General features: G+C 41.1%; 1 protein-coding gene across 3 annotated transcripts in view; it reads left to right on the top strand.

The window, feature by feature from the left end:
- The window catches only part of TRPC7 (transient receptor potential cation channel subfamily C member 7), a 139,944-nt gene that overhangs the window by 95,526 nt on the left and 23,507 nt on the right, over positions 1–20,911 (top strand). For all 3 annotated transcript variants that reach the window (XM_075009564.1, XM_075009566.1, XM_075009565.1), the window contains 2 exons: positions 10,694–10,927; positions 16,590–16,854. In XM_075009564.1, coding sequence (XP_074865665.1) covers positions 10,694–10,927; positions 16,590–16,854 — 499 coding nt within the window. The remainder of the gene's footprint in view (positions 1–10,693; positions 10,928–16,589; positions 16,855–20,911) is intronic.

Below are 20,911 nucleotides of genomic sequence, written 5' to 3'. Positions count from 1 at the left end.
AGGTGACCAGTGCAGGGATTCTAGTGGGCGCACTGGCCATGTGTCCTTACTCTTCCTCTCTTCCTTTGGAACATGTCACTGTGCTTCCAGTAAGTGCGGGGCAACCTCCCTGAGCAGTGCAGCCTGAGAATAGCATGCTCTCAGGCTGCACCACTCACTCTTTGAAGTGGCATAGTGCTGATGGTGAATGCAGGGGGGCATCCCAGTGCAGGGTTGCATGTGACCCCCTGTGCACCTCTCACACATTGCCTATGAGGGCAAGGAGTAACTGATCATCATATGTGGGGTTGGGAAGGAATTTTTCCCCAGATCAGATTGGCAATGACCAGCTTAATGCTGGGGAGGGATGTGCAGGAGGTAGGGAGGAGGAAGGGTCGTCTTCCTCTGTAGCATTGGCTGCAGATCACTTGCTGAGATCATCTGGGTAAATCTTACTGAATGAATTCCCTACCAGTGTAGGTTTGTCAGGCATTGGTGCATTGTGGTCCCTCCTGTTCTCTATCTGAGGTCTGCTCTTCTTTGGGAACCTCCCCAGTCATGGGCTTCCAGAGCCCAGACCTCTGCCCAAGCCCAAGCATGTGGGCCACAGTTTTATAGCTTCACAGTCCAAGACCCACAAACCTGAATCTCTTCAAGCAGGCCACCCACAAGTGTTTTATTGACAAGTAGATATAGCACTTCGATCTAATGTTTTACATTGGATTTAAGCTGCAGCTGCTTGGCAGCGTTGGTGGCCTGTGACACCCAGAAGATCAGTATAACAACCTGATGGCCCCTTCAAGGCCTTAAAGTTTATGACTTGAAGCAGAGCCATAAATTAAACTGATGGTGAGTTTCAGATAGATTCATGGTGGTGTTGAAAATCCTACAGACCAAGACAATATTGATCTCCTTGTTTACTGCTTATTTACCACTTGCAAGCACCATTACCCTGCTCTGCCAAGTCTCCACAGACTTAAGTTTATCGACTCTGGCTTCAGAGTAGCTATTTTCCTCAACAAGACAATAGATGAGGCTAAATAACTCATTGTTCCATGCGAGTGGTTGGAATTACACCAGTGTAAGAGCAGAATCAGGCCCTCTATATCCATTGGCCTTCGAGCCTGGTCACATTTATTGTCCTTGGCTTTGCAGTAAGCAGGATTACCAACAGGATATTGGATAGAGAAAAAGAATAGCTGAGACACTGGTCAGAATAATGTTTGAATGATTTATTTTTAAGGCAATATTAAAAGCGTCTGGAGGAGATGATTGTTTTGGCCAGAGCCTTCTTTACGTAGGCTGCAGGTATCTGAATTATTGCAGTTCGAAGAAAAAAACATTAACTGAAAACAAATTATTTCAGTTTTCTGGGAGAAGGAAAGATGATTCTTTGTACAGACTTCTGAGTGCAATAAGTCTTCTGATTACATCTCTGTTCTCTTTGAATAACTGCTCACATTCCAGCAGCACTGTGTTCTGCATTCTCTGGCTTGGGAACCTACCATTTCACTTATATTCCATCCACAGTGTTTCAATGAAAAAAAAAAAAAAGGGAGAGAGAGAATATAACCAAATTATCTTTATCCTGAGTCTCATAACATGATTTTCCTTAAACAAGTGCTGTTGGTTGGAAACTAGGTCAGGTCAGAAGTGGCCACTCTAATTGTTAATTAAGAGTTTTCTGGTGATGACAAAGAGCTTTCTTAGGGTAGTTGCCTTTGGAACTGTGCGCTTTCTGATTGCTCTGGTTCAGATCAGAGCCAGAAGGCCTTTAATTCAACCATATTGCCATCTTTTGTAACATGTCAGACCTACCGATCACGTTCATGTTAATATATCCATTTGTTGTTGAGCTTGTTTCTGTGAAACCTAGTAGAACCTGTGTGTAAAGAACCTTTAATGGTGACCATCTTTTCTAGCAGTTCATCTCCATAGGCACAACAAGCCACCTACCACGTAGTGACACTGTGTAGCAAAGCACAGCACAGTGAGTAGGGGAACATGTTCCCCTACACTGAAAGGTGCCATCCCAGCTCCACTACAGATCTGAGCCAAACAGAAGAGCTCTCAGCAGGTTTTGTCTTCAGTGGTTATGGGATCACTTATGTAATTGACTTATGTAATTGACTATGCCAAATACTTCTTTCTCTCCTACATTGCCCCAATGCATTTTCAAGGCAATTTGTAATTTTTTTCTTTAAAAAGTTAAAATAATAGTTCACATGCTTTGCCACTGCTTAATGCCCACAAACCCTATCAAGCAGCAACGAAGGGTCCTGTGGCACCTTACAGACTAACAGAAAAGTTTTGAGCATGAGCTTTCGTGAGCACAGACTCACTTCTTCAGATGCTGGTCAAGTGGAGAAATGAGTCTGTGCTCATGAAAGCTCATGCTCAAAACTTTTCTGTTAGTCTATAAGGTGCCACAGGACCCTTCGTTGCTGTTACAGATCCAGACTAACACGGCTACCCCTCCGATACTAAACTCTATCAAGTTACCCTTCAAATTTGTTTTGGTTATCTCAGTATGTTCAGCTCACATTACCATAGGGAATAACTTGCATATTATAAATGGGGAAGTGGATTTGTTTAGCTAGCTCAGCTATTTTCTTCAGTAATTAGCTCCTGTTCAAAAGGGAACAAACACCACTATAATTAGGGTTGGATGGACATTTTCTGTCAAAACTTTTCTTTCTGCAAAGTTGGATTTTCAGTGATTTAAAATGTTTGAAGTTTGATTTTCCTAGAAATTTTTCATAGGAGAATCAAAAGCTCAAATCCTAAAATGTCATGGCCAAAACCAACAACAATTTTCCAGTATTCAACAGTTTTTCACTGTTTCCTGATTTTTTTTCCTCTGGTTGAAAATGTTCAGTTATTGGCTGGCAAAATCTGCAATATATTCAAGTAGTCTCTTTTCAAAAAGAAGTCAAATTTTTCCACTGGAATTTTTTTTTTAAATTTTCCCTGGTAGAAAAAATATTTCCCAACTACCTCAAATGGTAATATTAAATTCAGAGGGCCCTACCTATCAGTCATGTCTGATTTAGTTATTAAATTTGCTTAACAGCAGTGCTCGAGATTCTCAGATGTTAAAGGTCTGTCAATGGAGCTAAACAGATTATCACCTGAAGAAAATTAGCTCAATACATGTTCAAAATAACCTCATCAGATTATCACCTCTTTCATGCAAAATTCCACTGGTATTTGTGTGTTTAGGTCTTGGGAAAGGAAGTTCTGATCTTGATGTGGACACAATATTAACCTTAGTGATTTGTCTTTCTCAATCACTGACTCTTAAGTCCATGGGAAAAATTTCTGTTCTAAATGCCAGCCGTATTTTAACTTGACCTTTCTAAGGTGTGTTCAAGTATTTCATGTATTGAGAGGGAGTGAGCATTGTGGTTCTTGTGTCCATTTAATTATACTAAAAATATAATAATAGCAGTACGTCAAGGACTGATTATAACTGGTGAATTGCTTTCTCTCTTTGGCTGCATCTCCATTAACAAGTTCATTTAAAAAAAAAAACAGGCCTTTTCTGAAAGCGATCTGCCAGAAAAACATATTTCAAAGGATTGCTGTAGTGTAGATGTAGCCTTTGTGTGAAATTATTATGGATATTATTATTTATAAAGATCTGAAATCAAAAGAATGCAGCACTTTTTCTGGCAGCCCTCTTTCTTTCCCAGATAAGGAAGATCACCTTTCCAAAGAGGAAGGGCTGTGTGGATGCTCTCTATCGAAAAAATTGATTGATTTTTTGATCTGCTTTTTTGTGTGTGGACACACTCTTTCGAAAGAGGATTTTCAGAAGACATCTTCCAGAAGAACATATTTCAAAATTTTGCTGTCGTGTAGATGTAGCCTTTGTGTGAAATTATTATGGATAAAGATGCCACACGTGAGCATACACAGAAATACCTCCCAAAAGAGACACAAGTGCATATGGCTGCTGAGGTGTATTAACTCCAATCCCTGAGTCCTCCTTCCATAGTTACTGGACACATAAGCTACGTCTACACGTGAAGCCTACATCGAAGTAGCTTATTTCGATGTAGCGACATTGAAATAGGCTATTTCGATGAATAACGTCTACACGTCCTCCAGGGCTGGCAACGTCGACGTTCAACATCGACGTTGGGCAGCACCACATCGAAATAGGCACTGCGAGGGAACGTCTACATGCCACAGTAGCACACATCGAAATAAGGGTGCCAGGCACAGCTGCAGACAGGGTCACAGGGCGGACTCAACAGCAAGCCACTCCCTTAAAGGGCCCCTCCCAGACACAGTTGCAGTACACAACACAAGATCCACAGAGCTGACAACTGGTTGCAGACCCTGTGCATGCAGCACGGATCCCCAGCTGCAGCAGCAGCAGCCAGAAGCCCTGGGCTAAGGGCTGCTGCACACGGTGACCATAGAGCCCCGCAGGGGCTGGAGAGAGAGCATCTCTCAACCCCTCAGCTGATGGCCACCATGGCGGACCCCGCTATTTCGATGGTGCGGGACACGGATCGTCTCCATGTGCCCTACTTCGACGTTCAACTTCGAAGTAGGGTGCTATTCCCATCCCCTCATGGGGTTAGCGGCTTCAACGTCTCGCCGCCTCACGTCGATGTTAACATCGAAATAGCGCCCAACACGTGTAGCCGTGACGGGCGCTATTTCGAAGTTAGTGCCGCTATTTCGAAGTAGCATGCACGTGTAGACACGGCTATAGTGAGCTGTGGGGGTATCCACCAGGAATAAAGTTTGCAATACAAATAAGAGGCATAATTTTCTTTCTCACTGCTCTGTTTTCCTCCCTTCTTCATCGTATGACAGTGATCATCATGATCGCTAATGCGGAAGGCGCACAACTTGTTCCTACTTCAGCCAGTCATTTTCAGATAATTAGTTCCCCTTGTCCTTAATTCTTTGTTGGGAAAATTGGCTAGTTCAGTTATGGCCTCCATCCAGTAAAATAATGAGGCATGCAAAAAGTGACATTATCCCATCATAACATGACACAGTTACATATGGCCGTTGTCAGGATTCCTTATGGCCTGCAAAGAAATCTTGTCGGAGATACAAAATCCAAAGAAGATTTTGACTTAAATTTACATGTGTTTCAAGCAAACTAATCCATCATAAAATTCAGCTTACAGTCGGGCAAAAACGATTATTCTGCCTTATGTTCCCAGCCGTACACAGTAGACGTTTGTAAACATGCCCCTTCCCCAGGAAGATGCTAATGAGGCACGGATTTGGGAGTAAGGGAACTCTGAAATTGCACAGGTACCTCAAAGTGCCCACGGCTACACTGCTTGCCACCACTTTGAAGTTAGCAACTTCGAAGTTCATGTGGCGAGAATTATGCTAATGAGGTGCTGCATATGCAATGTCGCACCTCATTGCCATTCACCAATAAGACTTGTTTACATGCCCCCTCCAAAGGAGGGGGCTAGTGTAGATGAGCCCATAGTGTTTAATGCTCACATTACCCTGTGCATCTCAAATCTGCTTGTCCTACCAGTGTAGACCTCCCTTTGACATTGGTAGGGGTTCCAGACATGTAGGGAAAGCAAACTCCAGAGCTGAGAAATAGCGTGATGATTTGAGACAAAAATTTTGTCCTTTCTATACATGCCTCCAACAATAGTCACAAATTTGGTCTTGGGCCATGTCCTTTACTGCTCTTGTTCTGCTGCCTGTATTAGCTAAAATCTCCCTTTTATTGTTTTTAGGTAAGAAAGGAAGTCTCTAAGTCTGAGATTTTTCCAGAGAAGCTGGGGGAATTAAATACCCAATTCCCACTGAAGTCCAAATGGTTTTACGTAGAAAACCAAAAAAACAAGCACAAAAGGAATTGCACAAGTTCAGCTCAGAACAGATGTGTTCTAAACACAGTTGTTTTCCTTAACCACACCATCACTTTTTTCTGTCCATTAACTTCAGCTGAACATTGATGATGGACAGCATCAGGACAGCAGATTTAAAAAGCTCTGCGTGGATACAAAATGTGTATTGCATCGGTAAAAATGAGCTGCATATCACCACATCCACATCCATGAATTCAGATACCCGGCGTATAAAGTGAATGATTTGCATGGCTCTGCTAATAATCAGAGGATGTCCACATTGCCCTGTGCATCTCACATCTACTTGTCCTACCAGTGTAGACCTTTGGCATCAGTGGGAGCTCCAGACATGTAGGGTGAACATGCCTTTCTGTTCCCTGTAGTTCTTCCCTTTGTTTGCTTCTACTATATTTACTGTCTTATTTCTGTACCCATAGTCTAGCTCACCTATGACTACTGAACCTGGAATGTTTCAAAAGTGGTATTTCTGATGTGCTTTTTCCCTAAGGAGAACATTCATAAAATAAAATGGAAGCTATGTACCAGTTCTATCCACACTTATACCGATGCAACCCCATTCATTTCAGTGAGGTTGCATGGGTGTAACTTGGGACTGAGTTTTTCCCCGAACCCAAAATTTATACAATCTTCAGATGAACCCAAAGGCAGCCAAATGATGGCAAAAGGCATAAAATGCAGTCAGCTTCTGATAGTTCCTTCCCATTCTCATATTGGTCATCTAGTTTCTTCTTGTACTCTACCATTTTCCACGTTATGGATCTGCTACATAATTTTATCCGAAGCTGAGTTTATAGTGAACTTATCAGAATTTGTCACTACATTCTGTCTACAGCGTAATTATAACAAATGATCCTCAACCAACAATGGCTGATGTAAAACAAAGGAGGATATTATGATACCCTTATATAGTCAGGATGCTAACTATACACATTTTACTTAATTTTGCACATTTCTTTCTTCATTAAATATTCCTACTGCAAGACCCCTGCGCCTTATCATAATTTAACTAACCTAGACTGGAAACAAATTTTAATGAGTTAGTTGATATTTAAATGGAGAGAGATTTACAGAGATGTTTGTCTGTGAAGAAGGTAATTGAGTTGGTAAGATACCACAGAACTAAATATTTCCTGAGGTATTTTAATGGAGAAAAGTAAATCCACAAAATCCCTACAGTAACAAAGAGGAAGCTGTGCTAGTCTATACGCTATCAAAACAAAAAGCAGTCAAGTAGCACTTTAAAGACTAGCAAAATGGTTTATTAGGTGAGCTTTCGTGGGACAGACCCACTTCTTCACACCATAGCCAGACCAGAACAGACTCAGTATTTAAGACACAGAGAACCAAAAACAGTAAGCAAGGAGGACAAATCAGAAAAAGATACTCTCTGATTTGCTCACCTTGATTATCTTTTTCTGATTTGTCCTCCTTGCTTACTGTTTTTGGTTCTCTGTGCCTTAAATATTGAGTCTGTTCTGGTCTGGCTATGGTCTGAAGAAGTGGGTCTGTCCCACGAAAGCTCACCTAATAAACCATTTTGCTAGTCTTTAAAGTGCTACTTGACTGCTTTTTGTTTTGAAAATCCCTACAGGTTAGTATCTACCTATTACTGGGATTTTTTCCACCTGTAAGTCAATGTCTTCAGTATTTCATCCTGTCTGTGATCCAGGACCTGGACAACTTATTCAGAGCCCAATTCTCTTATCTTTCCATGAGGATATTTGCTACTAACTGTCACTCCACCTGCGGAAGAGCTGCCTAATCAGGACCTTCAATTTTATTCTGTTCAGCTCCCACTGACTCTGTCTGGAGACCTACCTGAGTGAAACAGCTAGGTCATGCCTTTTGAATCCATGTGAGGAGGGTTCCCTGTGTAAGTGAATCCCTCCTGGATTTTGCAGAAGGGCACTGCATGGGTTTGAGCATCTAAGATGGAGGGGGAGAGAGCAGGCAATCAAAAGGCCAACAGAAGAGTGTTAAGAGAATGAAAACTGTCCTCTCTGGTGGCCTGGCCATGTTTCCCCCACACTTTTGATAAAGCCAGGAGCTATCAAAAGGTGATGGGACTTAATGACCTCTTGAGTTTCCTTCCCGTTCTAGTATTCCATGATTCAATGTTTCTGCATGACAGTTGGAAACTTCTCCTCAGCAGTTGTAATTTTCAGGGGAATCCCTTGCAGTACAATTCAGCTGCTCCAGGGCAGAGCTACTGCACACAGAAGGCCTTGAGGAACTTGTATTGACCATGGATCCCTGACATCCTTACAGCTCTCTGGGTGTGGGTAAGGCCCTGGGGCCATGCCATATCTTTCCTCTGGAAAAAGCCTGTCCCTGATACAAGGAAAAATTCCTCATCAGGGAACTCAACATCTTTCCTTCCCCTTGCAATGGTATTAACCCAACAGAGGACAGGCTGGAACTCGGTAAGACCCTCAGGATTTGACAAATAAAAAGGAAAACTGACAAGGAAAAAGAGCATCCGCCACTGAAGTAACCAGTCTGCTAATAACACAGACACCACTGGCTCTGGGGCCAGACAGCAGGGAGATCCAGCTGTTCATGCCTGGAATGGATGGGGCTGGGCCAAAGGCAGGAGTGGGGCCTAGAGTAGTCAGTCCTTAGTGCCCCGTGGATTGCAGTGTTTGAGAGGGACCAAGAGCTTTGGCCCTTTCAAATGTTGGGCCCTGGGGCAACTGCTGGCTTTGTGCCTGACCCCTCCTGCCCCATTGGCAGGCCTTACTGGGTGTGTCTTACTCACATCAGCAGTGCTAATTCCTGACTTTTATTCAGGTGAATCTGGTGAGTGTTATGTCTGAAAGCGGAAGCCTGGGTGCACTGGCGGAAGCCTGGTATCGTTCTAAACTTCCAGAAACAGTTGTGATTTTTTAGCTGAGTAATGACCAGCCATGCCGCATCGCTCTCATGTTGTGTAGATTACTGACCCTCAGACTATGGATGGGATAGAATCCAAGGCAGGCATTTGTGGTCTGAAAAAATTAAAATTCTCCCTGGTGTGTTAAATGTATTTTATAAATCTTCTGAGCAGACGGATTCTAGCCAAAACCCTGCATTCTAAGTCTCTCTGGGCCTGGATTTTGTTCTGGGGTTGGCAGAGGATCTGAGTTGGGCTGTTGGGGAAACTCTTTGTTCAACCTTGTCCTACAAAATCATAAGGAAGTGATCAGAGAACTACACATTTAATGGTAACTTGGGTACAAGTGATTATGACCTGATCCAGCCCAGTAATAGATGCATTGGCTGCTTTAATAGGTCAATTTCACAAAGCTGAAATCAATTATCGTTCAAGTTGGCTGGGAGGCATTATTTTGTGAATTATAATTGTGATAATGATAATGATGGTAATGAAAATTGTGAATGATAATTGGGAATCATTTAAGAACACTTTACTAGATGTCCAAGAGCCACAATCCCTCAACTGAGGAAGAAATGCTATGTTTCAGAAAGAACTTAATTTAGAGGTGAGCTGAAGACAGCTATACCAAATACATGATACAATAATAAATGTTTTTTAAATAAAATTAATAGATTAATAAATGGAAGAAAGAGAACGTTGATGGTAATGAATGTAAGTCAAAAGTTAAGCATAATGGTGGCCGTGGCAATTCGAAAGTGCCGCTTTCAAATCGCACATGACCCGTGTAGACAGGGGCCTTTCGAAAGGACTTCCCAGTCTTCAAAAGCCTCTTATTTCTATTTGGCTTTCGGAATAAGGGGCTTTCAAAGACTGTGGAGTCTTTTTGAAAGGCCCCCATCTGCATGGACAGCGTATGATTCAAAAGCAGCACTTTTGAGTTGCTGCAGCTGGTATTATGCTAATGAGGTGCTGCACATTCATGATAGCACCTCATTAGCATCTGCCAAAGTGTCTCATTGGCATTCCCCTTTCAAAAGTTGGAGGCTAGTGGAGACACAGCCTTTGTGATAACAGGCTTTGCATTCCAACTGAGTTTTAGGAAGAAAAGGCTTTTGAAGTCTGGCGGGCGGGGTCCTTTCAAAAGGTCCCCCTCTACACAGGTGACATGCGTTCCTAAAGTGGCACTTTCAAATTGCATGTGGCTGCCATTATGCTAATGAGGTGCTGCATATTCATGTTAGTGCCTCATTAGCACCTTCCAAACTGCCTCATTAGCATGCCCCTTCCAAAAGGCGGGGGGGCTAGTGTAGACATAGCTCTTGTGTGTAGCCAGCTGTGCCAGAATAGTTTATTTTGAAATAACACTGCTGTGTTGAAGTAGCCTTCCTGATTTTTTACTATATTTTCAGGTAACGATGGGAGATGAGGAAGGGGAGGGTATTGCAGAAGAAACTTGAACAATTTCCAGAATGTTAGGTTTCTGTTCATTTTTGGAAAGGGGAAAGGTCTGGTAATTCCCAAGTAGTTGGCTCAGTTATTCCATTAGTTGCCCTGGAAAGGGATTTTCCAACGTTATTAGCATTAGCTCCTGACTCTGCTCCCACTGAAGTCAGTGGGTGTTTGATCATTGCCTTGAACAAGAGCCAAGTTATGTCAGTCTTGAGTATTTTGGAAAATTTGACCCTATAAGGTCATGGAAGTCCTTTAGGTACCAGCTTGTATCTTCTCCCAAGCTGACCTTTTTTTAAAGAACAGGCTTAAGAACACATGCTCTAAACCAGTTATTCTGGCAAAATTCATCTCATTTGAGAGTTGGCGAACATTACTGTTTCAAATTATTGGTTGTAATCCTGCAAGCCTAAGATCTCATTCCATTTCCAGCTGCATCTGTTAGAAAGCCAACAGAGTAAAGAACACACCTTGTACATTTGATGTCTAAATACCCTGTGTCAATGTGTCTTTCCCTCAGGTATGATATGGTCAGAATGCAAAGAAATCTGGGAAGAGGGTCCACGCGAATATGTCATGCATCTGTGGAATCTGCTGGATTTTGGGATGCTATCTATCTTTGTGGCATCATTCACTGCCCGGTTCATGGCTTTTCTCAAAGCAACCGAAGCACAACAATATGTAGACCAGTACGTTCAGGAAGATGACCTCACTAATGTAACCCTCCCCCCTGAAATTGCTTACTTTACTTATGGTAAGGTGATTTTGTAAATTTAACACTTTGCATTCTTCCATGTGCCAGTGCAGCAAGTCGAAGCTGCTTCTTTTTTTTTTTTTAAACTTTTGTGACATTTTTCCCAATAATAGCCGATGTGTCTCCTTGGATCTATCAGTTCCAGCTGTCTTGGTAAACAGCTCACATAGGCTGAAGATAAACAGAGACGTAAGCTCCTCTCAGAGACTTAAGCTCCTCTGAACATGAATGGCGACTAAACTCAGTTCTATTATATGTTGATAAAATAACCATGAGCAACTAATAATCATGAAACCAGAAGGGAATAGAATACAATTTAAAGTACACATGAAGCAATCTGCTCTGCTTTGCCACTATAAGAGGGACACAGTGCTGACAAATGTGTGAGCTGGCAGCTTTAGGTTCTCATCATTTGGCAGTTGGAACTCTTATGGGAGTTGTAGAAATGCTGCATATTAAAAAGAAGACTGGGCTCTTAGGATAAGAAAAGAAACCACCTATCTGTAACAATTTGTGTGAAAAAAGCTTCCAGTTTCCTTTTAATACATTTAGGCTGTGTCTACGCTACAAAAATAACTTCAAGGTTCAAAGTTCAAACTTCAAAGTCTAACACACCCTACTTCACAGTTAAACTTCGAAGAAGGACACTACTCCATTCTTGAAAATGGAGTAAGGACTTAGAAGTTGGGTTCCCTAAGTTAACTTTGAAGTAAGGGAAAATGTATGTTGACTCTCTGCTGACTACTTAGATGTAGTGCCTAACTTCAAAGTTAGTTCCTAGTGTAGACGCACCGTTAATGTCTCAATTGTCTACTCCTGAGTCGTTGTTGCCATGCCTCCATATACCATTGATCTTATTCTGGATATACTAATATATTTTATTTCACTCCTATTCTTGAGTGATTAGACATGTAACATTGTCCTAGTAACAGCGTATGCCTCCATTTAATGACTTGAGGTTATGGATGCCCCTCCTAGTTAAAAAATAGTAGAGGGAGAACCAAGAAAATGCGTTCAGAAGAGGAGAAAACTAACAAAATACCATGCTAGAGTTTCCTTTGCTTTCATTCCTTACTGGTAGTTTTTGAGAACAGGCCAATGGTTCCAAATCTGAGAGAATATCTGTTGTCATATCACTTCGGGAGGGATCCATCACACATTGCATTTCTGTATACATGAAAAGCAAAGGCAAGTATGGGAGAAAATTTCGCTCCAATTCAAACCCACTAAAATCTTATGAATGGTTGCCTGCCCAGAGAAAGAGCTAAATACACAACAAATATTATCTGTAGCAGTGCTTGATTAGCTATAATAAAAGTATGCATGCAAAAATAAAGTTGAAGAATAATTCCTCATCTGCAGGTTTAAATATTTGAAGGGTGGATCATCTGAGTTACAAAGGGGGGTTAGCAGCCTACTTCTTATTGACCTTCAAGAGGAGTTGGCCACCTGAATTATATTTTGGGTGAAACCCTTGCCACAATGAATTCAGTGCACATTTTACTATTGATTTCAGTGGTATCAGGTTTCAACCTTTAGTGCTTTGGAAAATCTTCACCTTGGGATCTTCTTTTTTCTCAGTGATAATGAGGATGAGAAAACCCACAACTTGAAGTTGAGAAAATATTTCCTGGTGTTGAAACGACCCATCCTTATATTTGAAAAATGAACAAAGACTTAACATTGAGGTTGATGTTCAATACAAATCATTAGGTCAAGTCCATGTCCTCCATACTTGAGTTGTGACTCTCCCTTAATCAGTGTGAGTTTCACTCACAAAAGGAACTGAGGATATAGATACAGAGATAGAAAGGTTCACCTTGTTCCCTATTATTCAATTATTACTATTAGAATAATTTTCTATATTACTAAACTAATTTGCTTACTGTAACAACATGGACTATAAAGAAGAAATGCCTAGGGTTGCAACGTTCTATCAAATTTAGAATTACCTGCTCAAATAACCCAAATCACTAATGGATCAGAACCTAATCTGGTATAAATCAGGATGGCTTGTTCCATTGAAATCAGGGGGACAATGCTGACTTACAACAGCAAAAAGTTCTAGCCCTAGGTGCACAGTTATGCTATTTACAAATAATGGTATTTTCAAAGACAGTATCAGCTGTGGGAAGGATCAGCTTCTCCCTCACTCACTGGACAAAAATTGATGCTGCCTCAAATTGTTGCATTCTGTTTTTCTTTCCAGTTTGTTGGTGGAATACTGTTATTAAATCTTTTGTTATATGGTGAACAGCTCCATCTTGTGGAAGCATTCTATAATTTACAAACTTGTCATTTTTACCCTTGGATTAGAGAAAAGTCAGGCTTTGAGCCAAGAAATAGGAAAAAAATTCAGTTAAAGACCTTTGATATTTAATCCAAATATATTTTCTCACTGTATTTGATGAAGTATATTTTATAAATACACACACACATATCAGGAAAATTGCTGTATGCTGTGTCCATCCTCAGATATCAAAACAAAAAAGCAGTCCAGTAGCACCTTAAAGACTAACAAAATAATTTATTAGGTGATGAGCTTTCGTGGGACAGACCCACTTCTACAGATCTTAGCCATTCCAGAACAGACTCAATATTTAAAGTACAGAAAACCAAAAATAATAATCAAGGTTGACAAATCAGAAAATTATTATCAAGGTGAGCAAATCAGAGAGCAGAGGGGCAGAAGGAGGGGGGGAAGTCAAGAATTAGATTAAGTCAAGTATGCAAAAGAGCCTCTGTAATGACCTAAAAATTCCCATCCCATTCAAACCAGGTGTTAATGTGTCAAATTTGAGTATAAGAGAGAGTTCAGCAGCCTCTCTTTCCAAAGTGTTGTGAAAATTCCTCTTCAGTAAGACGCAAACTTTCAGGTCATTAACAGAATGGCCCCCTCCATTAAAGTGCTGACTGACCGGTTTGTGGATCAGGAGTGTTTTTATGTCTGTGTTATGCCCATTAATTCTTTGTCTAAGAGAGTTTGAAGTCTGTCCAATATACAAAGCATCTGGGCATTGTTGGCACATGATGGCATGTATGATGTTAGCTGAGGAACATGAGAATGTGCCCGTGATTCTGTGAATAACCTCACTAGGTCTAGTGATGATGTCTCCAGAATAGATATGTGGACAAAGTTGGCAAGGGGCTTTGTTGCAAGGAAGGGTCCCAGGACTGGTGTTCCTGAGGTATGGACTGTGGTTGTTGGTGAGAATCCTCATAAGGTTGGGAGGTTGTCTGTAGGACAGAACAGGCCTGTCACCTAGGGCCTTCTGGAGTGTGGCATCCTGATTAAGGATAGGTTGTAGGTCTTTAATAATGTGTTGCAGTGGTTTGAGCTGGGGGCTGTAGGTAATGACCAGTGGCATTCTGTTCTTGACTTTTTTGGGCCTATCTTGGAGTAGGTGGTCTCTGGCCCTGTCAGTCACATCAGCACTTTAATGGAGTGGACCACTCTGTTAATGACCTGAAAGTCTGTGTTTTACTGAAAAAGAACTTTCACAATTGTTTGGAAAGAGAGGCTGCTGAACTCTCTTTTATATTCAAATTTGACACATTAACATGTGGTTTGGACCAGGATGACAATTTTCTAGCTCATTTTAGGGGCTCTTTTGCACACTGTGCTTTATCTAATTCTTGATTTCCCCCCTCCTTCTGCCCCTTTGCTCTCTGATTTGCTCACCTTGATAATAATTTTCTGATTTGTCAACCTTCATTACTATGTTTGGTTCTCTGTGCCTTAAATATTGAGTCTGTTCTGGTATGGCTATGATCTGAAGAAGTGGGTCTGTCCCACGAAAGCTCATCACCTAATAAATTATTTTGTGAGTCTTCAAAGTGCTACTGGACTGCTTTTCCTGTAAAATGGGTGTTAGTTCAGTGACAAATTGCAGTGCAACTTCTATATGTTGTTTTTCTTGAAACTTTGTATTAGACAGTGTTGTAAAATGTAGTGCAATATCCTGTGCATAAACAGTACAAATATTATGTGTGTTCAGTTAAATTTAAATGCATCTTTTGATGTTCAGCTACTGTTTTGATCTTCGGGAGTTCATGCCCTATGCCTGTCTTGAGGAGTTTGATCAGAACTATTTATTATCACCTAAAAACATTGAAAGAAAATCTAATTTGTACATGTGTTTATTTATTTATTTATTTGCCTGGGGAGAGGAACAAACTTGGCTGATTGGCTTTTATTTGGTGGTTGTCATTAATTATATGACTGTTCAATTTTGAAAAGAGAAAAGACACCAAAAATCACTTGCTTGGGTTTTCAATGGAAACAAAAGGTGTTAAGTTATTTTCTAAATCTATTAACACAAGTAAATATTAGAGAAATAAAGCTCATTGATCTTTTTTCTCCATCATCCATACTGTTTGCTGTCCTGCGAAAGCTCACCGCCTAATAAATTGTTTTGTTAGTCTTTAAAGTGCTACTGGACTGCTTTTTTGTTTTTGATAGTATATAGACTAGCATGGCTATCTCTCTGTCACTGTTTGCTGCAGTGTGATTAGATGACATTTATTTTCCTTCAATTTCTTTTAAAGCAACTACAGGTGAGATCTTGGACTCACTGAATCATGGACTTCAGTGCAACCCATATTTTGCCCTATTTATTCTTGGTTCCAGAGTCATGTATTTGTATTAAAACATAGTTATTTTTACTTCTGAACTTTGGAACTTTGATTAGTAATGTAACAATGGGTTGTAAACTGATATAGAACAAACTGTAAACTACTCTGAAAACATTTACCTTCTCCCTCTCTCAAAAATCCATTGACTAAACATAAACAGGCAGTTATAAATGGGAAATGTGGGAAGGCTTCTGCTTTAAATTCAGAAATGAACTTTGCAGATACACTACAGGGAATGCTGTGCCTTTTTCATACCATCATGGTTCATGCAATAATAGCTTTATTCCCATACACATGGTGCATGTTTTAGTTGTCAGAAGCCTTGTTTTCCATGATGAATCTCAGTTAATGCAAGAGCACCTAGATACTTATATTCAAATATATTCAAAAACAGGTAGATTAGACAACAGATTTGTATGCATATAGGAGCTTTTTTAAAAAACAAATGATTAAGTAGTCAGATTTTTTAATTTTGAAAGTTAATATTGCTATATTAAAAGTTTGTTGGTTCAGTTGGCTTTATTTGAATAAATACAAACCTCTTTGGTCTTATCTCATGAGGTCAGATTTTGCCATGAACTATTTAGTTCTTGCATGTTGTGCTACACTTTGTGGGTTTAGATGGTGGTGTTAATCAAATGCTGTAAATTTTCATGTCAGTGAGATTCTGTTCCACAATGACAAAACTCCGAGCAACATCATCTGGATCAGGGGTGATGATGGACTAGACTGGGGGTCAGGGAATCTGGGTGCTGATTCCTAGTTCTGTCCTGATTGCCCGTATGCTTTGCGCACATCGTAGCAAACGTCCCATGCCTCAGTTTCTCCATCTGAAAAATGTGGCTAATCATTCTTACCCATCTTTATAAATCACTGTGAGACCTGCAGATCACTGGTAAACCCCTTCACTTATCCTTTCAGTCTTGGCCAAAACTGAGATCCAGAGCCTATTGTATGGGTCATTTGTATATATCTCTTGCTAACTTTTTCTGTTACTAATACCTTTTAAATGTGTGTATTGTTTCAGCCCGGAACAAGTGGCTTCCCTCGGACCCTCAGATCATATCAGAAGGACTATATGCAATAGCTGTGGTACTCAGCTTCTCCCGCATAGCTTATATTCTTCCAGCCAATGAAAGCTTTGGCCCTCTTCAGATCTCTTTGGGAAGGACTGTGAAAGACATCTTCAAATTCATGGTCATCTTCATCATGGTGTTTGTTGCCTTCATGATTGGAATGTTCAACCTATACTCTTACTACCTTGGTGCAAAATATAATCCAGCTTTTACAACGTGAGTATGCAGGGAAAGGAGGCTATTGAGATTATAATTCTAGACCTGGTCATATCCCTTTCTGGGCTGCCTCGTCTGTAACCTTCATGCCTTTTGCAAACCATGTTTGCACTATGTTGCTGCAATATTTAATAGTTTCAAGTGGTGAAGAGGGCTCTGACTGCATGAGTCCATTAGAGCTGATGGGAGAGGTATGGCTAAACTCTTGTGTAATGTATAATAAGCAGAGATGATCCCACATCCAAGCACTCTTTTTTCCTGTCCCTGGTGCTTTTCTTTTACATTTTTCTCAATCAATGCACTGCAGTGCCTCTTTTAGCTTCCAAAGTTCCCTCAACCTCACCTTTTATTTATAGTAACATCCCAATGAAGTCTAGCCATCAGCGAAGCTTGCAGGCTTTAAAATTTCCCTAGGTCAGATGCAACGTTCCCTGTAATCTGGGCACTTGTGCGGCTGCTCAGGAGAGATTCAAATGCTGCCCAGATGATTAGCTGAGTGCCCACAGTTAGATTTTTTTGTTTCTACTGGTGGTGCACATTGGTACATGCCTCAGTGCATAGATCAACATTTATTCTGCATGTGGATGGATGGGATTAAAGGGACTGTCAGTGAGATGTGCCCCAGAATATTTTGCAGACTTGTGACACACTTGTCTCTGTTGCCGCTTGCCTGGTAGAGCTTCACTCCAGGCTACTGCTTCAATTGAAAGAGGCATTTCAGACTTTGGCTGGGAAATTATACAGTCTGCAAACAGGGAAACCCATTAACCCAGAAGCTGTTATTTCTAGGGTAAAACACAAGCAGGAAAATTGTTTTTTGAGGGGAGTGGAAAGAGCGGAGGAAATCTTCCTAAAATTATCTTGACAGCAGATCAGGGCAAATATTTTTTTAAAAAAAATCTGTTGGGGTGGGGCTTGGTCCTGCTGTTTGTGCAGGAGATTCAATGACCTCTCAAGGTCCCTTCTAGTTCTATTAGCCAGGTATATCTCCATATATTTAAGAAATCCCTGACTAATTTTACCTTTAGGAGCAGTCAATGCAGTAGGTTGTGCTGTGGTTGTGATCAGCACACAAGGGATTAAACATCTAATTATCATCTGCCAGACACTTCCTATCAAAATGTGTGTAAAAGGACAAAGCAGTAAAACTGTGCGTCGTTTGCATCTATAATTTCACATCTGGATGCAGCTGGTATGCCAGGCACTGTGTAAGAACCAAGTGTTTAAAAAGTGCTATTGATGCATTTTAAAAAATCAGTAAATAAATAATAGTTGGGAAAATAAGACAGATTGCTCCATGTTCCTTAAATCAAGTTTGTGCATCCTTCCATAGCGAGCACTGTGAAGATGTGCATAAAATCTTGTCAGCATATGGGCAAGATACAAGGAAAGATGCAGACTAAATTGCTCTTTATCTCCCTCTAGTGACCATTCAATATATTGATAAATACCTTGAGAAGCTGGAGGTTGTCTGCCATTGCAAGTTGCTGTGTATACTGTGTCACAGCTGATATAACAGCAACGAAGGGTCCTGTGGCACCTTGTAGACTAACAGAAAAGTTTTGAGCATGAGCTTTCGTGAGCACAGACTCACTTCATCAGATGTTGGTCTTGGAAATCTGCAGGGTCAGGTATAAATAAGCCAGAGCAAGGGTGGGGATAATAAACTCTGGCTTATTTATACCTGGCCCTGCAGATTTCCAAGACCAGCATCTGATGAAGTGAGTCTGTGCTCTCAAAAGCTCATGCTCAAAACTTTTCTGTTAGTCTATAAGGTGCCACAGGACCCTTCGTTGCTGTTAGAGATCCAGACTAACACAGCTACCCCTCCGATACTTGACAGCTGATATAATATCTCAACAAATCATTCCTCGGATAATGGACTGCTGTATATGCAATGGCTGATGAATAGGATTATAAGTGAGGAGTGGTTTCGCAAAATATGTCTGACTCTATTGAGGCTAAGCTAGTATGTTTTATACCGCACCCATCATTTAGAGAATAGCGATGGGAAATCCAACTAGTGCTCCTGGCTGCTTGAATCTAATAACTGTGAGCTGCATATTCCTTTCATCATCAAAAACAGCAGAAAGGGGAACAGTTTGGAAAATGCTTTCAAAGTGAACTCTTGAGTGTCTAACCCTTTAGAAGGTTTTGGAGCCTTTTATGGGCAGTAGGAAGTGCAAAGCAGAAGCTTTCTGGCTCGGCACAGAACTCTGTGCCTGCGCCGCGCATCCTGGCGCCCAAGGAGAGCTGACTTCTTTACACTTTTCTGTAGACACACACATCAGTAGCATAGATCCTTCAGGAGGTGTGTTACTATTCGCTTCCCAGCTGCACCTGTGCCACATGCCTGTGGCAGAAAATACAGCGTGGGCGTTCATGTTTCAGCCAGGCTGCATTTCCACTCAGAGATGACCACGTTATTTCCCAGGTCTGCTTGACCAGCCCCCAACCCCACCAAAGCCAGGCAATGAAATGCTGACATCAGCCAATGTTTTGCCATTGATATCAGTGGGGGCCCAGGATTTCAGCCAAGGAGTTTGAACTGTGAGCACAGGCCCAGATGGGGTTAAAATAGACTCCCAAGGAGGAAAAGCCGCTTGTCACAGTGGTCCCTCTGCTTTCCTCTGAGAAGCTCTGGGGCCATTGTGGCTAGCTATTGGTCAGGATAGGCAGGGAAGGTGACCCTAGCCACCTGTCCAGAATCTAGGAATGGGCAACTGGAGATGGATCACTTGATGATTGCCTGTTCTGTTCATTCCCTCAGGGACACCTGGCACTGGTCACAGTCAACAGACAGGATACTGGCCTTTTCTCTGACCCAGTATGGCCATTCTTAGGTTCCATTCCAGCCCTGTTTATGCTCCCATCTGGGATGCAAGGCAGAGATGAGTTGGAGGCATACAATTTGTTTCCCCCTTCACAGGCTAACCAAATGCTACCACTTTAAGACAACCCCCACAATGGTATTTAATTCAGTAAATGTTTCAGTAAGCTGAGTCTGAAGCACTAACATCAATTAAAGTAAACTTGAACTGGCATTTTGATGTGTTCATATACATTCCACAGTTGAAGAAAGGATGCTGCCAATAGCCCCACTGTGAGGAAAAGACCCCCGCTCCCACTAAGTTGGTCTCTTATGAGCAACACTTTTTCACAACATAGAGGATTCAGCTGTATTATTCCACTGTCTAGCACAACATATGCTTTATAAAGCAGAGTTTAAACTTTCTAATCAAAGAAAATGTGCCTCCTTTGGGTCTTCTGTTGCCTCGGGTTACATTTTAATGGTGGGACTTCCAAGACTGGATTCAAGTACATTTATCTGTTTCTAATGACAAGGTAAAATAAAACTGTGTAAGGAGGAGACTTGTTAATCATACAAACAGAAGACTACAGTATTCCCTTGAAGCACAGGAGTTAATCAGTGGTTAAGTCACTATCTCCCCTGTCCGCCTGGTGAAATAGCAGCCATCAGTTATGATTTTCCATTGGTGTATGTTTCCAAAAGAGTTAGACTGTTTCTGACACAGCATCATTGCATAGCACTGCTATTTACTGACAAGCTTAACTAGCCACAGAGTTCTGCCTTGGTAGGTTGTGGAATCTCCATCACTGGAGAGATGTAAGTGCAGGTTAGATAGACATGTACCAAAGATGGTCTAGATGGTACTTGGTCCTGCCGTGAGGACGGGCTGGACTCGATGACGTCTCGAGGTCCCATCCAGCTCTAGTGTTCTATGATTATATGATTCTCATTATAAAACTTGCAGCATCTGTTGCTACTTGAGGTGAATTATGACCAACCTTTGATTGAAATGGTGACTGTTCCTTAGAGTAAAAACTACTGATAGCAGTGAAAGTGGCAGGATCAGATTGTAATAAGAGAGACTAAGTGTTTGGGAAATACACTTCTTCCTTAAATTTCCCTCCTCTAGAAATTCTAAATACTGATAGTCATTTATTACCTAAAAATAAAATAGTTAGTCTTTAAGATGCAATAGGGCTGCTTGATTTTTTTGTAAATAATAGTTGTTCATCTATGTCTAAGGCA

This window comes from Carettochelys insculpta, chromosome 15 (assembly GCF_033958435.1).
Source record: "Carettochelys insculpta isolate YL-2023 chromosome 15, ASM3395843v1, whole genome shotgun sequence".
NCBI classification, from domain to species: domain Eukaryota; kingdom Metazoa; phylum Chordata; order Testudines; family Carettochelyidae; genus Carettochelys; species Carettochelys insculpta.
The sequence above is the reverse complement of the archived record's forward strand: the minus strand, read 5'-3'. Positions and strand labels throughout refer to the sequence as shown.